The 21,016-nt window shown below is 30.0% G+C and overlaps 1 protein-coding gene across 2 annotated transcripts in view; it reads right to left on the bottom strand.

Moving 5' to 3' along the window:
• Nucleotides 1-21,016, bottom strand: part of LOC117172900 — a 23,849-nt gene that overhangs the window by 1,219 nt on the left and 1,614 nt on the right. The window contains exons 2-3 of one of the 2 annotated variants that reach the window (XM_033361194.1): nt 13,776-15,866; nt 12-1,602 (exon numbers count right to left, since the gene is read on the bottom strand). In XM_033361194.1, the coding sequence (XP_033217085.1) occupies nt 12-1,602; nt 13,776-15,866 (3,682 nt within the window). The remainder of the gene's footprint in view (nt 1-11; nt 1,603-13,775; nt 15,867-21,016) is intronic. The other variant, XM_033361195.1, reaches the window with a different exon arrangement.

The following is a 21,016-nucleotide window of genomic DNA, read 5'->3' as shown; positions in this document are numbered from 1 at the left end:
AGATTCTATATTTTCAAATTGGCAAAGAGGCTCTTGATTTTCAGGAATGCTCAAATTCGGTTTAGATTCGGATTTCGCAACAGATTCTATATTTTCAGATTGACGAAGAGGTTCTTGATTTGCAGAAATGCTCAAATTCGGTTTAGATTCGGATTTCGCAACAGATGCTATATTTTCAGATTGGTGAAGAGGCCTCGGATTTTCAGGAACAGTGAAATTCGGTCTAGATTCGGATTTCGCAACAGATTCTATATTTTCAGATTGGCGAAGAGGCTCTTGATTTTCAGAAATGCTCAAATTCGGTTTAGATTCGGATTTCGCAACAGATTCTACATTTTCCGATTGCTCTTTATTTTTTTCTGTTTCTTCAGATTCCATTATTAAAGTCTCTTTCTTATTGTCTTTGACTTCCTGAGCATCCGGTTTCTCCTCAACTGGAACTTCCGCCTTTTCTTCTTTCACCGGAACTTGAAAAACTTCATCAGACGACTTCCTTTCCGCAATTTCAGCAGCTGCAAGTTTCTCCTCCAATGCGGCGAGCCCACTTGCACCGATCTCCTTCTCCTCTTCATTCACTTTGACATCTTCTAGCTGTTTTTTCGACACCTCCAGCTCCAGAGATTCATTTTCTCCTTCTTCACTTTCGTCAGCTACGGAATCTCCTTTCAATTCACTAACGCCAGACCCCACTGGATGTTTCTCCACATACAGTCCCTCATAAATGACAATATACTTATTCGCATATTTCAACTCCTCGGTTGCAAAGTCCCGCTCGGGAATTAAACTCGCGAATGGATTGATTTCACAGCAATTATGCGAGACCGATTTCTCGAAAAGGTGGCAAAATGTCGCGTGATCTTTCCTCGCTCGATCCTCGGTTCCTGCCGTCAATATAAACGGCGCCTCCACCATTTTCAGGGTCAAAATCGTCTCCTTCCAGGTTGATTCCGACAATCCAAGTTCGCTCTCATGCAAATCGAGATTATAGCCGACAATTATGTCTGGTTTCGAGTAAAATTTACTCGCGAAATACTCGTCGTATCGTGAGCGTCGACTGGATACGAGAGCTGGCTTTTTGCTCACAAAATTGCAAGATTCACAGGCTGTGATGGCAAGTTGGAAGGGCCCATTAATTTCGGGCCCGACAAAGGCCACTTTGATTTCCTTTAATTTTGGAAGCCAGTGAAGCAAAATTTCCCAGTAACCTACACACCTAAATTCCTCGTTGGTGGCTCCAATCACATGAATTGTCAGAGATGAAGCGGAGGTCAAATTCAGTTTTTGAATCCCGTAAAGCAGAGTCAAGGGCCTCGACAGAACTTCGGAAAAGATGTCACGATTTTTGGAAAAGAGTTCGGCCACCTTGTCCGAGGATGTTATGCAGGAGTCCATAAAATCCTTGATTGTACTCGGCAGGTTCTTCAGTTTTGTTTGGATTGGCACTGATCTTATGGAGATCATGGTTGAGCCTTGATCAGCAATTGCCGGAAGCGATTTACTTTTATTATTTTGCAAAAGCTGGCAGTTTTCAAAAGCTAGTTTCAAGTTATCACAGAGATTCTGGTGGTTTAGGTTTTTTTTATGTTGTTTGCAGAGGCTTATCTGCAACATACAAAATGTATCAAATTAATCATTGAATACATTTTTGTTATTAAATTAAGCCTCCGTTTACAGAGAGGGGATTTTAAGGCACCGACGATTTTTCAATTTGGAATGTTATTCAATAACCTGCTTTTTCTATGGAATTACCTGCATAAATTACTGGAAAATATTCTCATTTTTCATGTCTTCAAATAATTGAACTTTTTGAAGCCGCCGCCAATGAGCCTATATTTTTTGTCGAAGGTCATAGTCTAAGCTTAAAAATCTTGCAACAATTTTTTTTTAAATTTATTTGTTGCGAAATTATAAATTTTTTTACAAGTAACAATTTTTTTCTATATTTTTGCCAAATTTCAATATTTATTTTAAAAAGTTTTTAACGATTGACATGTATTAGACACTTCCAAAAAAGCGAGAAACAGTTCAAAAATTAAATAGGACTTAAAAGACCCTGCGTGTAAACGAAATGTGGAAAAAGAACTCTGTAAACGGAAGATTAATTCAATTACAAATTTTACGAAAACATTTTCAGTTAAAATAATTGATTTTCAATTAAGAAAAAAAAGGAATTTTTTAAAAAATAGGTAAATTTTTAATCTAACTGATGAATGATTGATAAAAAAAAAAATAATTCTCTACAAAAAGTATAATAGCTGCTATCTCTACACAAAAAAATATTTAAATTTTGAATAAAAAACTTTTAAATTAAACTCAAAAATACGAATTTTCAACAATAGAATTGAGTATTCAACCAGGAATTATTTTTCAATCTTTAGAGAAAAAATCACATCCCAAAAGTTGAGTTTTTAAGTCATAAAGACGAATTTAAAAAAAAGTTGAATTTACAACCCAAAATATGCACTTTGTACCCAAAAATTTAATTTTTGTGCAAAACGAGTTTTCACCAAAATAAGTGAATTTTCTACAGAAAGAGATCACTTTTATAGCCAAAATGAAATAGATACATTTTTTTTTATTTTTTAAATTTTATAATTAAAATAATGCATCTTCAAATAAAAACATATATTTTTAACCAAATAGTTAAATTAACAACCAAGAGGATTAATTTCCTACAAAAAATATCAATTTTCAACAAAATAGATGAGTTATCAACTACAAAATAAAAATTTCAACAAAAGACATAATAGTTTAATTTTAAGTTACAGAAATAATTTAGCAACCAAATAAAATAAATTGTCAACAAAATAGTTAAAATTAGATTCAAACAGATTAATTTTTAACCAAAAAGATTAAATCTCAAAAAAAAATATGAAGAATGAAAGTTAAATTTTTAGTTAAAAAATTAATTTTCAATTTGAAAAAATTATTTTTTTAACCAAATAGATCAATTTTCGACTAAAAATGATAAATTAAAAAAAATGTAAAAATTCCAGTCAGAGAAATAAGTTTTTAAACAAATAAAATTTCAAGGAAATAGTTCAATTTTGAACGAAACAAATGAATTTTATATCAAAAATAAAACAGTTAAATTTTAGTAAAAAAAAACCTCATTTTCAACCAAATAAAATAAATTTTCAACTAAACAGATAAATTTTCAGCTAAGAAGACTAAATTTTTACCAGAAAAGATAAAATTTTCACAAAAAATTGGATAATACAATTTTCAGTTAAATAAATGACTTTTTAACTAAAACGATGTATTTTTAACAAAAATACATTCTTAACAAAATAGTTGAATTTTCAACCCGAAAGATTCAGTTTAAAAAAAAATGAATTTTGAACTACAATGATGAATCAACCAAACAAATGAATTTTGAACAAAATAGTTCAATTTTGAAGAAAAAAAACGAAATGTATACCAGAAAGATAATGCTGAACAAACGAGATTGATTTTTAAACTAAGAAATGAATTTTCAGTCAAAAAGATTAATTTTATACCAAAAAAGAATAACTTTTTAAAAATATATCAATTTTCAACCAAATATTTTTATTTTCAATAATTTTAAACGCTCTGAATTAGGAATGACACAATTTCAATCTCTTTTTGTTAAAATTGTAAATTTTAAATATTTGAGTCTGTCATTTTTTAATTTTGAGAGCTTCTGATAATTTTTGTCTTCAAATTATTTAATCTGAGCGCTATTAATTGGAAATAATACAATTTTAATTCCTTTGAATTTTAAACAGTTCAACGTATAAAATTATAATCTGCAAATATATCATTTTTATTGTTTTGATATTGACCTATTTTTGAAATTTTAATCTGTGATCATCCCATTTCAAGATTCTTTAATTAAAATTAAAATACGTAGTTCAAGTTTGAACGCTTCGAATTAGAAATGATACAATTTCAACTTCTTTCAAATGAAATTGTCCAATTTTCTACATTTTAATCTGGAATTTTTCGACTTTTATTTTTTTGAAATGATCCTATATTCCAAATTTTAATTTGTATCACTCCATTTCAAAATTCTTCAATTCAAAATGAAATTGTTAGATTTTGAACGCTTTCAAATATTAATGATAGGATTTTAACTCCTTTCTAATAAAATTGTCCAATTTTAAACATTATAGTTTGAAATTTTTCAATTTTGAGAGATTCTGATAACAATTTTGTAAATTATTCAATTTTGAACGCTTTCATTTAACATTAATACAATTTTAATTCCTTTCTATTTTAAATGATCCAAGTTCAAATTATTCAATTCAGATGGCTTTTATTTATAAACTAAACAAGTCCAATTCCTTTTGAAACGACTAAAAAATCCCGAAAAATAAAATTTCCGAATTTAAACAATTATGATTTTCAGGGTGACGATTTCGCGGACGGTTTCAAATTCTCGATCAAGTTTTTCAATTTTTTCGGGCAAATAAAAGTAGCATATTTAAATTTGTTGCAAAATGCGATCAGTTATTTTAAATCATGACGTTCAACTGGAATAGTGATATTTTAAACCAAACAGATAATTTTTTAACTCAAATTATTCACATTTACTAAAATACTTGAATTTCTAAACAAAAATATGTATTTTCAAACAGTAAGATTAACTTGGAACCAAAAAGAATTAATTTTGCATAAAAAATACAATTTTTCAACAAAATACATAAAATTTAACGAAACAGTTGAATTTTCTATCAAATGAGAAATTGTTTTTATGAAACAGTTGAATTTTCAACTAGAAAAAAATATATTTCCAGTAAAAAATGGAATAGTTTCAATTTAGTAAAAAAATTCATGTTCGTCCCAACTAATGAATTTTCAACTAAGATGATAAATCCTTAACTGAAATAGTTAAATTTTAAACAAAAAATGATCTTTCAAGTAAAATAATGAATCTTCCACTGAAATAGTTGAACTTTCAACAACAAAATAATATTTAAAAAAAAAAGATAAATTGCCAACCAAATTTTCGAATTTTAAGCTAAAATAGATCAATTTTCAACAAAATAGTTGAATTTTGAACCAAATTTTTTTCCAACAAAAAATGGAATAGTTAAATTTTCAGTTCCAAATCATCAATTTTTCATTTAAAAATATCAACTTTCAACAAAACCGTTGAACTTTTAACAACAAAAGCAATTTTTTTACTCAAAAATATCATTCTTAAACCAAAAATTAAATAATTATATTTTCGGTCAAACAATGAATGTTCAACCAATGAGATGAATTTTCAGCTAAAATTATGGAATATTCAACTGGAATAGTATTTTTATTTTCAGTTTAAGAAAAAAATTATTTTCTTTGATAAAAAGGATAAACAAATTTTCAATCAAATAACTTACTTTTTAACCGAAGAAATGGATTTTTATTAAAATGATGAATCTAGAACAACAAAGTTAATTTTGCAACAAAAAAGTTTAACTTTAAAGCAAGTAATATTATTTCCAACCTCAAAGATAAATTTTTAACTGCAATGATGAATGCTCAAATGGAATACTTAAATTTTGAACCAAAAAGAAAATTTTTTAAACAATGACATTAACTTTCGAAAAAAAAAATTATTTTCTACTAAAAGTGTTTTTTTTTCTTAACAAAATACATGAACTTTTTACAAAAAAAAGATGAATTTTCAATTAAAACAGACAAATTTACATCGAAATTGCTAAATTTTGAACTATAAATTGTCAATTTTCAACACAAAGTGGAGCGGTTAAATTCACCGTTGAAAAAATTAACTTTCAACTAAATTTATGAATATTCCAACAAAAAAATTAATTTTTAACAAAAGAGTTTAGCTTTTAACCGCAAATAGTTGAATTTTCCAGAAAAAAAGTAGTCTTAACGAAAAATGTAAAAATAATTGATATAATAAATAAATAATTGGAGTGTAAATTGTTAATAATTGTATTTTTTAGAAGACAGCTGAATTCTTAACAAAAAAGATGAATTTTAAATCCAAAAGGACGAATTTTCTGTCAAAATAAGTTGAAGTTTCAACAAAACAGTTGAATTTTCAAACAAAAATGGTGACTTTTTAACCAAAAAAAAACTTGAATTTTATAATTATAAATATGATCTTTCAACTAAATAGTCGTATTTTGGAACAAAAAATACTAAACTTCAACCAAAAACAGATGAAGTTTCCACAAAAAGATGAATTCCTAACGAAAAATTAAATAATTGACATTTCAACAATAATAAAACAATTTTTAATAAAAATAGATCAATTTTTAACCAGAGTAGAATTTTCAAAAAAAGAATTAAATTTTCAACAAAATAGTTGCATTTTTAACCAAATAGTTAAATTAATATGCTACCAAAAAAAGAAAAATTTTCAAATAAATAGTGGAATTTTTAACTAAAAAAGATACAATTTTCGTGAACAACAATTTCAACAAAATAGTTGAATTTTCCATTAAAATACTGAATTGGCAATTCGACAAACAAGAAAATTAATTTTTAATAAGGTAGATCAAATTTTAAACCAAAATACTAATTTTCTACAAACCAGTGGAATTTCTAACCAAAAAGGGTTATTTGTAACAAAATACTTGAATTTTCTAATTAGAAACATAACATTTTAACAAAATAGTCGTATTTGGGAATAAAAAATATTAAACTTTAACCACAAAAAAATTGAATTTTCAACAAAAATATGGATTTCCACAAAAATTTAATGATCAATATTTCAACAATAACAATACAATTTTCAATAGAATAGATACATGTTCAACCAGAGTTGAATTTTCAAAAAAAAAAAAAATATTTAAAAAATAGTTGAATTTAAAAAAAAATAGTTTTATCTTTCAATCTAAGAAAATGAATTCTTCCCCAAAGCAACGAATTTAAAAAAAAAATTTTCTATTTAAAAAAACATAAATTGTCAACAAAATGCATAAACTTTCAAATAAAGAGTTAAATTTTAAACTAACAAAATTCATTTTTAGTAAAAAAAAAACCAAGTAATTAAATCCTTCTTAAAGAATGACGGATTCGGAACAAAAAATGTATTAGTTGATATTTGAACAAAATAAAGATTAAATTTTTTAATAAAAAATAATTAAATTCAACCACAAAGTACGAATTTTGAACGAAATTCACGAATTTTCAAGCAGACACTTTAAATTTGCAACTAAAACTGTTCAAATTTCAACAAAATTTCCTGAAATTTCCAGATACAGTGACCGTTTTATCCAAAGAAAAAATTTCCCGGTCATTTCCCGGATTTTTACCCTTACGCTAAAATTGATCAAGGCCAATGAAATTTAAAAAATCAAACCCCTAAATCTAATAATTGTTATATTCGAAGAAATAAAAACTGAACTGCAAATGAAAGTACTCAAATTAAAACCTTTGAATTTTAAACTTTGAGAATTGAAGTTTCAATTTTTTTTCATTTAACTATTATGTATTCAAATGCTCAATAATTAATATTATTTTATTTGAAATGAAATGCAGTTGAAGTTCCAAATTCAAAATTTTTAAGTTTTATAAATTGTAGAGTTCCATGATTCAGATTCAGTTGCAAAAACAAAAAATCAATGAATTTAAAAATGTTCAAAATTATAGCATTTCAAGTAATTTTAAATTCTAATTCCAGCTCAATATTGGTCAAAAATTGGAAATTCTCTGTTCAAATCCAAAATTTTTATTCTTTAAAAAAAAATGCTCTATTTCAACTAATTGTATGAATTGCAATTTTTTTTATAAAATTCCTTGTTCCAATACATAATCTAATTTTTGTTCGAAAATATACCGTTTCAACGCAGAATAAAAATTTTGTTTGAAAAATTCAATTTTCCAATGAAAATTATTATTTTTCTGGATAAATTTCAATTCTAGCTCACAATTGGTTAAGAATTGGAAATTCCCAGTTCAAACCCAGAATTTTAATTCTTCAAGAAAATTCATTTCAACTCAAAAATCAAAATTTTGTGAAAAAATCCCTGTTCAAATAAAGAATTTTAATTCTTTTCGAAAATTCCCCATTTGAACTAAGAATTAGATTTTTTTGTTGTAAAATTCCTTGTTCAAATTCATAACTTTAATTTTTTTCGAAATTTTTCCGACTCAACTTATAATTAGAATTCATTCTTTTAAAGAATTCCCTGTTCCAGCTGAAAATTTATTTTAAAAATTTAATTCCCTGTTCCAATGCAAATTCTAATTCTTTTGTATAAATACAAGGTTCAACTTGTATGCATGTTTGTATGTATGTATGTATTTAATCTCTCCCTTTTACGGGTTTGAGGGCCTCCGCTCCCTCTACATATACTTACAATTCCATCCTTAGTCTAACTTAACTACTACTTATATTCTACTCTTTCACATTACGTAGGATAAACAATAGTAACAGTAGTGATATTAATTCCTAAAATGAGCTAGCTTCCAGGGCTTCCGTTTCCTCTTACCATTAAAAAAATGCATTTTCCACGATATTGAAAACAATTTTCGCTTTTTACTGCCCTTTTCAGGATCACCCGTTTGGCTCTGCCCTACTCCCCTGCTTTCCCTTACTTCTTCCAATTTCTTCACCCAGATCACTCCCTGTCCACTACCATCCAAGATCCATCTTACACACTCATCCACACTCAACTGTCCCTCTTTCTCTCCTGTACATCTCTCTAATACATGTGCCCATGACTCCATTACGTATCCACATACTCTGCACAAATTCTCCTCTTCATTCATCCAATATCTGCATGCTCTCACTCCTCCTATTCTGAACCGTACAATCCTACTCCATTTTTCTTCCTTTTTTATTTTTTGCAGATATCCTGGTTCCGTCAACCCTTTGACCATCATATACCATCTATTGTACCTCGAATCTATAATCTTTGTCCATCTCTCTTCTCCTTGTTTAACCAATAGCTCTAACTCTATGTCCTGCCACTCCATAACCCCTTCTCGAATATTACACACCCTTCTCATTTTTCTCCTTTCTTCCTCCCATTTTAAATTTCCCACATTATCTCTCGCTTCATTGTTCCGAATTTCGCCGTAACATGCTTGTGCAATTCTACTTCCCTCTCCCCTTTTTAGCTTCTCTTCAAACCTCCAGACTCTCTTAATTTGTATAGTAACCATATTTTCTCTTCCTTCCATCCCCAGATCTCCACACCATAACACAACACCGCCCACACCAACGCATCAAACAACCAGAACCTCATTCCCCAATCGTTCTTGAACCTTCTCTTTCCTATACCCCATACTTGGCCCATTACTTTACTCGCACATTCAGTTCTTTTCCTCACCTGCAGCTCGTTTCCTACTTCTGCCTCAAACCAAAAACTTAGGTAACAGAACTCCTCCACAATTTTCACTTATTGTCCGTTCATCTTCCAAACGTAATTTATTTTGCTCTTTCTATTTCTGAAACACATCACCTTTGTCTTATCTACGTTCACCGTCAGCTCTTTTGTTCCCACATAATGTTCGAAGATTCTTATCATTAGGTTGATCCCCTTCTCATAATCTGCTAATAGAACTACATCGTCCACGTATGCTAGAGAGTATAGTTTGCTATTACACAAAACCGTTCCTCCTTTCCCTTTCTCCTTTAGCTTCTCATCTAAGTCTGTCAGTAGGATATTAAATAGTAACGAACTCAACGGGCACCCTTTCTTTAGACCTCGGCCTGTCCAGAAAACCTGCCCTTTTTTCTTTCCTATTTTCACCCTAATCCAAAGCGACGAGTTTCCCTTTCTTTCTCCCCAAATTTCTGTTAACTAAATAGTTAAGTACGTAGATGTTGTCTATAGTTCCCATCCCTTTTCTAAGTCCCGTCTGATTATGTGGGACGCTTTCTTTTTGTTCTACCTGACTCTCCAACCTTTTTCTTAAGATTTCTGCATATATTTTATAGTCGACTGATATGAGAGTGATCCCTCTGTATTCCTCTACCTTCTTTCCTTCCCCTTTCTTGACAAGCGGTACCATCAGTCCCGTCGTCCACTCTTCCGGCCAACCTTCCCGTTTCCAGACCTTGTTGCAGATCTTCCACATCCCAATCCCTAATCCCTTCTCCTCCAAACGTCATCGCTTCGCTCTCCATCCCATCTTCTCCTGTCGCCTTGTTTATTTTTAACCTCTTTATTGTCTCATCCACTTTTTCTCTTGTTATCTCGCTCCCTTCCTCCATTTCTCCTTGACTATCCTACACTTTCCCTCTTTGATCTTATTTTGCTCTCCTCCTAATAGACCCTTAAAATATTCCGTCCATTCCTCCATTTTAATTTCTTCATTAACGCCCTTCCTTTCCCCTCTATCCCTATTTATCACATCCCACTCCCTACCTTCTTTGATCGCTTTTTCTACTTCTGCTTTATATTCTTCCTTTCCCCTTTGTCTTTTTATTTCCACCATCTTCTCATGTTCTTTTTTCCTCCTGTTATACTCCTCCTTCTCCATTTCCCCTCTTCTCCATTTGTTCAAAAACTCTTTTATTCTCTCTTTGCTCTCCCAGCATTCCTAGGTCCACCAGCCTCTCTTGCCCCCTACTCTTTCTTCATTAGTACCCAGCTCATCCTTTACATTTTCAATAAACCCCTTCAACCTTTCAATTAACGAGTCTATTTCCTCCACATTTTCATACCTAATCTTCTCCTTTTCCATCCCTTGTTTAAACTCTTTTAAATTATCTACCCCCCCCCCCCCCCCCCCCCCCCAGACTCCCATTTTCGTGTTTCTTTCGCACCCTTTTTCCTTTCTCCCTCTGCCGCGCTTACTGACGCCTCTTCTTAGTGGAACTATGACTGGGAAGTCCTCGGCCCCTATCTCATTCTCTACTATCATACTCCCTATCATATGCCGCATTCTTTCTTCAGCCAAGATGTTATCTATTACTGTTTCTCCCTTTCCTATGAATGTGATCTCCCCTTCCTCATCTCCTTTCATATTGCCATTGCATATAAACCATCTTATTTCTCCTATCATGTCTAATAACTTCCTCCCCTCCCTGCCCGTCTCTCTATGTTTGGAGTTCCTTATAAATGCCTCCTTTTCTTCATCCCATAACCCTCCCCCTTGTTCGCCAGTCCATGCGTTTAAGTCCCCTTCTATTAAAACCAATTGCTCCTTCTTTTCCTCCATCCACCTCCTTATTACTCTCCAGCCTTCCTCTGCCCCTCTTCTTCTGTATACGTACACCACCGCCATTTCTACTTTCCCAATTATAATTTTTCTTATCATTGTTCCATCCTTTTCCTCCATGTTCCCATCTTTTCTCCCTTTTACTGCTAATTCTTTTTTCACCCCTGACACCATTCCGCCCATCCCTCTCCCTTTAACGTGTTATTTTCTTGATTCTTGCATTGTCCACACATAACCTTTGGGTAACAGCTTTTCTATTCCCTTCCAGTCCTTCTCATCTGTCCAAGTTTCACTCATCATAATCACATCCCACTTTTCTAACTCCTCCTAAAATCCTTTATTCTTGTTCTTCAAACCTGACACATTCCAGAAAGCTATTTTCACGTTTCTCTCTTCCCTTCCCTCTTCTTTCCACTTCACTTTGTTTCCCCTTTGCCGTTTGGAAACCCCTCTGATTTATTTCTAGACTCTTTTTCATCTCCCTTCCCCCTACCTTTCTCAAGACTTTTTCCTTTTTTCTTATTCTTCTAATTCTTCATCCCAGCACCATTCCTCCCCATTTATCCATAACCTGTCTCTCCCTATCCACACCATATAGCCCCTTTTCCTCTCTATCCAAGCCCTCTGCTCTATTTGCCATATCCTTTTCCTTTCCCTCCATGTCAGATCTTCTTCAATTCTTTCCCTTCTTCCTCTCAATAATTTTTTTTCCCTCCATAATTTTCTTTTTCTCCTCCTCACTTCCCACTTTTACTAGAAACATTCTTTCTTTTCCTTTCTTTGTCCCTCCTATTCTCTTGACTGCTTCTACCCTTACCTGCACTCTGTCTCTCAAAAGATTTTTTATTTCCACTTCTGTTTCACTCTCCACTTTTAATCCCTTAACTACTACGTTATTTTTCCTCTTTGCCCTTTCTTTCCCATCTAATCTTCTTTCAATCTCACTGAGTCTTTTCTTTAATCTTTCATTCTCACTTCGGACGTTCTTTTCATTCTCTTCAACTATTTCCTCATTTTCTGTCTTTCCCCCCATATGCTCATTCCTAATTTCTAGACTAGATACCCGTTCTTCCAACTGTTTTATTTCTCTAGATCTCTGTTCGTCAACCTCTCTCTGTCTATTCTCAATGCTCTCTAGCTTACCCCAAACATTGTCTTTCTCCTCCTTCCAACGTTTATCCCATTCTTCCCATTTTTCTCTGACCTTTTTCACTTCGCCCCTTACATCGTTTCCCTGCCTATTCATACCCCTATTCATGTCATCGAATCTCTTTCTTGTTTCCTCTATAAACCCTTTAATGAGAGCTTCCAATTTTTCAAACGTCCCCCCATCCCCCTCTATCTCTCTCTGGTGTTTTCGGTGTAAGTCTAACTCTCTTGTTGTCCTGGTCCCTTTCTACCTCATCCTCCCCAGCCATTCTTTTTCTTTTTTCCTCCCCCTCACTGCTAGTCGCGCTTGCCTTTTTTAGCCATTCGTCCAGACTTCCGGTTCGAACCCGCGTTGCCTAGCTTGTTGGAAAATGTTCCTGTTCCAATTCACAATTTTGTTTCTTTTCGGAAATTTCTAGTGCTAGCTCGGAATTTATTGAAATTTGAAAATTCCCTGTTCTAAGTTAGAATTATTATTATTCTGGATAAATTTCAGTTCGAACTATAAATTTGTATAAAAAAAATGAAAATTCCCTGTTAAAATTAAAACGTAAGTTATTTTTATTTTAAATATTTAAAAATCCTTAAAATGTTTCGAAATTTTATTTCAAAATCTTCAAACATCTACATGTTATTTAAAATGTTTTTAAATTAATTTTTTTTTAATATATGCCAAATTAAAGACATTTTCTTAAAATCTTCTACATTCATTTTTGACAATTTTGTAAATCTTTTAGCCTGTCAAAGTTTCTAACAAGCTTCTAAATTTTTTGCTCGAAATCAGCCAAAATCTATATTTTGTTTTAAATTAGAATAATAGATTCTCAATTGTTATTTATAAATCAAAATTCAACAATTTGACTTACAAATTAAATTTGGCTTTAATTGGCTAATTATAGCTTTAATTATAGCCTTTAATTATAAATATATTATTTTGAAGTTATTTTAAAATTAAAAATCTCTTATAAAGTTTCAATAGGGCGTTTACCTTTGTTTAACTAAAAAGACTTTCCAACCTGCATATTCTAAAATTGTGAACTGATTCCGAAGCACCTTGTAAAATCAATTATTACTTTTTAAATCTTAAAGTACAATTCAATTTAAAAAATCATTAATTAATTTATATTCACAGTTGATCCACTAAAAATGCATTTCATCAAAAATCATCCATTTTAAACGCTTCTAATTTTTAATTTTATAAAACTGCATTTCAAAATTATAAAATAAAAATAAATAAAATAATATAATAATAAAATAAAAAAATAAATTTTTAAAGTTAAAGATTTTCGAATTATGCATTCTAAACTGAATGATATCATAATTGAAAAATATCACAATTAAACTAATGATCTAAAAACTATAAAAATCAAAGTTTTATGTACTTTTTTTCTCTAAAAATTGGTAAAGTACCCAGTTTTTTGGTCCAGCGACCACCCTGAAGGTATATAAAAATTCTCAGACAATTTCAGATTATCCAGGTAAAATAGACACCCTGACTCTTAAAAATTGGCGATAAAAAACTTTATACTTACCCCACAATCACAAGTTTTCAGAATGCTCAAGTCACTCTCGTGGCAATCGAAACACGTTTTCGGAAAGAGAAACATCTGCCTCTCAAAATCCACAAGCTGTCTGCCAAGTTTGCTCTGTGCTCTCAGCATCATATCAATTTTAATCCTCATCCACGCCTCCGTATCACTCGTTTTCAACTTATCAAAAAGATTCGTCGCCTCAGTTTCCTTCAACATTCCCAGAATAACTTTACACAAATCTTTATGCTTGGGCCAATGCTCCTTTCGATGCTTGTCGCCACAATAAGAAATCATTTTGCACCGAGTGCAGGGCACAACTCGATGATTAATATGACAAACTTGACAAGAATTAATATAAAAAAAGTCCCATTCATTTACACTCTCGTCGGGATGTGACGCCTTGATCTTATCATTAAAAGAAAGAGACTCTTCCTGATCCTTGTCAGCTTCCAACCTCTTCTCGACTTCATTATCAAGAAAATCCGACTTCTGAACTTCATCAGGACTTGCTTTGTCCTCGAATTTATTCGTCATCGAATCACAATTCTTCGGAACATCACCATTCACCAAATCCTCGATTTTTTCCAGCTCACCATTTCGCAGAGACGCCGAGTTTTTCTCAATTGTCGCACTCACCGATTCCAAACTAGTTGCAATCTTATTCTTGTCCGAATTCACAATCTTCTCGACTTTCTTTGGCCGGGGCTCGGGATGATTTATCATCATCGAGTATGATTCTGCCTTTACACCATTCACCAAATCCGGAGTCTTTTCATTCTCATCTCCATGAGGCACCTTTAAAACAAGCATAAACTGATTGTCCTTGTAGATACCACCCAACTCCCATTCCCTCGTCGGTCTCAAACTCGCAAACTCGTTCAGCGCTTCATAATAAAACTTGGAGTTGGGAAACGATGATTTCAGAATGTCCGTCATTTCCTTCAAGGTTGAATCCGTCCGGGTGGTGAAAACGAGGGGACAAGAGACTGATCCCCAGGCTGATAGTGAACACTTCCAAAGTTCCTCATAAATCTGATTAGCTTCCGAAGGCTCGGCATTATAACAGACAACGATATCGGGCTTCTGAAAAGCAGCATCCTTCAGATATTCCCCGTAGGAAAAGGTCACAGTTTCAATCTCGAGATGCTTCTTCTGCCATCGGCAATTGCTGCAAAGTTTCGACTCCTTCTTCACCGACTGCCTGTCATTGACAATTACAATCTTCAGGAACTTCAGATGGGGCAAAAGGTGCAAGAGTATCTCCCAGAATATAGGATTGTCGTAGACGGTTTCGAAGCCACTGAGATGAACAACGAGTTTCGCGAGTGTCGACAATTGCAGCTTCTGGAGGGCATTGAAAAGAGTCAGTGGATCTGTGAGCAATTCGGAACTGTAGATTTTTATGTTCTCGGGCGCCTCGACTGGCGGTTTCGGATAATGGGTGATCAGCTGTTTCAAGGACTTGGGTAAACTCTGATTGTCGGAGGTGAAGAAGGTGCGATCAACAACTGCATGAGCGGCTCCCACAGCTTTTGCCAGATTCGTTTCGTCCAATCCGATGTCGAGATCGTGGCAGAATTTCAGATGAAAGCAATTGTGACTATTGGCGTTTTTATGCTGGGAACAGAAACTCGCCGAGGGACAGGATGGACAATTCACTAGGTTCTGTTGTTTCGCCTCGTGACAGACGAAACAGGCTCTCGGATAGAGAATCATTTGCAGCTCGTTGCGAAGAATCGGTCGAGAGAGTTTCGTTTGAACTTCCATTCTCGCGATTTCGCGCTCGACTTTCCATCCACTTTGGTCGATTCCGCGAAGATTTTCAAAGAGATGGGTAACTTTTTTGCGTTTAAGTATATCGGCGATTATCTTGCAGATTTCTTTATGGCTTTCGGAGTGATCTTTTTGATGGGCTTCTCCACAGTAGGAAATCATTTGACAACGACGACATCGGCGGAGATCTTTTGGGCTTTTACAGATGAAACACTCGTTTGGATAGAAAGTGTCCAAGATTGGTGTTGGCAGTGCTTTGTCGCAGTCATTTTGATTGGACATTTTTGGTTGGACTGTCTCGTCTAGTTTCTTTGAAGTCTAAAAATAAAAGAGTTATTTAATTGGAGGGCACGGTGAGTCCGAACGAACTGTAACCCTCAGAGTGCATACATGGTAAAAATCACGGTAAATTGCATCGTGGGTGTTAAAGACCCCAGCGTATTTAATCATGTATTGTTTAACCCCTATTGAATATTTTGTTACAATAAAATTACCCGATATACTTCAAGGTATCTTGTATAAGGAAGAGTTGATTTCATGGCCATTTATTTATTTTAGGTTTTTTAAAAAAATTATTGAAAAAAGTGGAAAAATGTTGTTTTTTTTTTTTTTTTTACTTAAAAATTCATAACTCACGAAATTTTAATTATTTTAACCTGGAAATTTATGACTATACTTTTGAAATAGTGTACTATAAAAATGTACTATAAAGTGTACTATAAAAATACAAGAAATTGAAAAAAAACACATATAACTCTAGTAACTGCTCTCGCATGACGCGCTGCCGTAAGTTATAAGACATCTACAAAGAAAAAAGTGTGAAATAATCAGAAAAAAAAAATTATTTCACTTCATAATATGCTTACGTTAGAAAGTAAGCAAAAATAAATTATATGTAAAAAAAAATTTACTCAAAAATTACTTTTTCACTCACTAAGTGCACACTGGGTATTTAAGACCCCACGATTTTTTACCTCCACTTTCAGCAGCTGCTGCTAGTAGGCTGATGCTATACGCAATATTCTAAACGACTCTGCTTACAGTTAGTGTCTCCAACTAAAGCTGGATGGTGACACTCAATTTTTTCGAATTAAATATGGTTTATAAGAGTTTGAAAATTGCTTGGGGTATCTATTACCCACAATGCACTTTAAGGGTGAAATGGGGGTGGCAAGAGAGGTCTTATATTATTTTTGGGTTTCGTTCTAGAAAGCTTCAGAAACTCAAATAATGTTTTTTTTTTTAACTTCTAGGAATTCAATTCATATTACAAGATGTTATTAAATATTTTAGCACGATAGAATTATTAAATAATATTATAGACATAAATGATAATTCAAAGAAATTTTTATTTTATCTTCTTATGCTTAAAATGCAGTAAATAATTAGTTTTAAACAAGTTTTCAACCAAATATATTAATTCTCAAACAATATGTTGAATTTTCATAAGAAAAAGATCAATTTTGAAATAAACGAGTGAATTTTGAACTAAAAATATAAGTTTTTAATTTAAAATGGAATAGCTATATTTTCAGTTCAAGAAAATTATTTTTTTAGACAAAAAAAAAGAATTTATTTTTAAAACAAATTTAATTTAACATTTCACCATTTAGTTTTCTTTCAACCAAAATGAGAAATTAATTACAAAAATGATCAATACGATAAAAAAAATGAATTTTCAACAATAATGATAAATTTGAATCTAAAAAATCCCAAATTTTAACGAAAAATTTGAATCTTCAACAACAAAAAAGAATTTTTTAAACAAATAGTTGAATGACAAAAAATAGATTTGTAACCAAATAGTTGCATTTTCAAACTAACACGTCATTTTCGACTAAAAATATAAATTTTCAACAAAACAGATAATTTTTCAAATAAAGAAATTATGTTTTGATGAAAACAATTAATCTTCAAACCAAATCAGAAAAGTAATATTTAACCTTGTTGTAGAATGTTCAATCAAAAATATTAATTATCCATCAAAAAGATCCATTTTCAAACAAAAAATTTAAATATTCAGTTAAATTAATTCATTTTTAATTAAAATAATGAATATTCAACCAAAAACAAAAAGAATTTTTAACCATATTGTTGAATTTTCAATCCAAACGACAAGTTTTCAAACGAATATATTAATTCTCAAACAAAATGTAGAATTTTCATCAGAAAAATATCAATTTTGAAACAAATAGATAAATTTTTAACTAAGAAATATCAATTTTCAATCAAAAATAAAGTGAGTATATTTTCAGTTAAAAAAATTTATTTACGCACAAAAAAGAGATTTATTTTTAAAACAAATTTAATTTAACTTTAACCCTTGTAGTTATATTTCCAACCAAAAAGATACACTAATTACTAAAATGATCAATTTACAAATTAATTAACAAATGATATTTTATTGGCAAATGCTATTTTAATTAAAACATTTAATCTTCAACGAAAAAAAAAAAACATTTTTAACCCAAAAGATTAATTTTCGATTAAAAAGGATTAATTTTCTATGAGAAAAAAATCAATTTTCAACCAAATATTTAAATTTTCAGTTAACAAAATAAACTTTAAATATACATAATGAATCTTGAACCAAATAAAATAAATTAATTTTTAATGAAAATAATAAATCTTCAGCCAAAAACAAAGAGAAATTTGTAAACATATTGTTGAATTTTCAGCCCAAAAAATTAATGTAACACCAAAAAATATAAATGTTGAACAAAATAGAAAAATCTTCAGTTATCTTGGGGTTGCGAGTCAATGAAACGTTTCATTAAACCAAACTTTTAGAAACTTTCGAAAGTTTCGCTATATATTAAATTCAATTTGAATATCTTTAAATTCCTAACATTTCAAGTGAAAAATTGGCATTTTCAACAAAGTAGATAAACGAATTTTCAACAAAATAGTTGAATGTTTAATAAACCAGTTTGATTTTTAACCACAAGTGTTTACTCAAATCCTGGAAAAAAATTCCCTGACAATTCCCGGTTTTTCCCAAGTATAATTTTTTGCGAATTTATTGTAAATAAGTTTTTTTTTTTTTTTTAGTTTCTAAGAATTCATTTAATATTAGAAGATGTTATTAAGTATTTTAGCACGATAGATTAATTAAATAATCAAATAATATTATGGACTTGAATAATAATTCAAAGGAATTTTTATTTTATCTACTTACAATTAAAATGCAGTTCATATTTAGTTCAAAAAATGTGGAGACTTATTAAATTCATTTAAAACCCTTTCAAATTCCTAATTTCTCAAGTAGAAATTTAGATTTTCAAAAAGATAGATAAATTTTGAACTGAAAAAGAATAGCTTTCAATCAAAAATGGAATAACTATATTTAAGTTTAAAAAATATTTTTACAAACAAGCAAAAATTTTGTTCACAAATTTAATTTAACTTTTAACAATGCAGTTTTATTTTCAACCAAACAGATGAATTAATTACTGAAATGAGTAATATTTAATTGCAACAATTGAATTTTTAAGCAAAAAAAAAAGAATTTTTAAACAAGAAGATTAATTTTCAAAGAGGAATATTAATTTTCTAGCAAGAAAGACAATTTAAAAAAAATGAATTTTTAACAAAAAAAGTTGAATTTTCAACCCAAAACGTAATTTTCCACTAAAAATACATATTTTCAACAAAACCGTTAAATTTTTCTTCAAGAAATTATATTTTAATGAAAACAATCAACCTTCAACCAAATCAAAAAAGGAATATTTAACCTTATTGTAGAAATTTTAACCCAAAATATTAATATTTTCTTTCTTCAGTTTCTAGAAATTCAATTAATATTGCAAAATCTTATTAAATATTTTATCACCCTTAATTAATTAATTAAATATTATCATAGACTTGAATAATAATTCAAAGAAATTTTTATTTTATCTACTTATACATAAAATGTAGTGAATATTTAGTTTAAAAAACGTGGTGACTGTGTTAAATTCAATTTAAACCGCTTAAAATTCCTAACTTTTCAAGTAGAAATTTGGATTTTCAAAAAGGTAGATATTTTGAGCTAAAGAAATTATTTTTTTACACAAAAAAAAACATTTCACCATGTAGTTTTAGTTTTAACCAAAAAGATAAATTAATTACTAAAATGCTCAATATTTAATTGCAATAAATGAATTTTTAAACAAGAACATTAATTTTCTAGCAATACGCTTTTAAAAAAAATGGATTTTTAACAAAAAAGTTGAATTTTCAACTAAAAAAGACCATTTTTTAACCAAATATATAAATTTTCAAATAAACTATTGAATTTCCAACTAAAATTATGAATCTTCAACCAAAAGGAAAAAGGATTTTTTAACCATATTGTATTTTCACACGAAGAGATTAATTTTGTATCAAAAAAATATCAATTATTACCAAAAACCTTAAATTTTCAGTTAAATGAATTAATTGTTAACTAAAATTATGAATCTTTATCAACAAAAATACATTTTTAACCAAGTAGCTGAATTTACAAACAAAAATATAATTTTCTATCAAAAGACAAATTTCCAAGCAAATAATAAAATGCTCAGTTAAATAAGCTAATTTTTAATGAAAATAATGAAGCTTTAACCAAAAAGAAATATAAACTTTTAACCATATTGTTGAATCTTCAACCAAACATTCATTTTATGACTAAAAAGATTAATTTCCTACCAGGAAAAATAATCGATTTTCCACAAAATAGTTAAATTAAAAAAAAAGTAATTTTCTACTAACAAACAAAAAATTTCAACAAAACAGTTAAATTTTCAGTTGACAAAATAAATTATTAATAAAAATAATTAATCTTCAACCAAAACAAAGAAGGAATATTTAACCATATTGTAGAATTTTTAACGCGAAAGAGTAATTTTCTACGAGAAAAAAAAAATTTTCAATCAAATAAACCAAAGCTTAGTTAAATAAATAATTTTTTATGAAAATAATGAATCTTCAACCAAAAACGAAAAAGGAACTTTTAACCATATTGTAGAATTTTTAACCCAAAAGATTAATTTTCCACCAAAAGGACAAATTTTCGTAAAAACAATAAAATTGTCAGTTGAAGAAATGAGTTTTTAATGAAAATAATGAATACTCAACCGAAATGAAATCTAACCATATTGTTCAATCTTTAACCTAAAATATTAATTTTATGCCAAAAAAGATTAATTCCCTACCAGAGAAAATAATAATTTTATAATAAAATAGTTAAATTTTCAGTTAGAGGAATGAATTTTCAACTAAAATTATGAATCTTCAACAAAATAAAAATAAATTTTTAACCAGAGTTGAATTTTCAACCTAAATGTAATTTTCTACTAAAAAAAAAAAAAACAAAAAATTCAACAAAGCAGTTAAATTTTCAGTTAACAAAATAAATTATTAATAAAAATAATTAATCTTCAACCAAAACAAAGAAGGAATATTTAACCATATTGTAGAATTTTTAACGCGAAAGAGTAATTTTCTAC

The sequence above is a fragment of the Belonocnema kinseyi genome, chromosome 5 (assembly GCF_010883055.1).
Source record: "Belonocnema kinseyi isolate 2016_QV_RU_SX_M_011 chromosome 5, B_treatae_v1, whole genome shotgun sequence".
NCBI classification, from domain to species: Eukaryota; Metazoa; Arthropoda; class Insecta; order Hymenoptera; family Cynipidae; genus Belonocnema; species Belonocnema kinseyi.
Note: the sequence above shows the minus strand (reverse complement) of the source record. Positions and strands in the feature narration are given on the sequence as shown.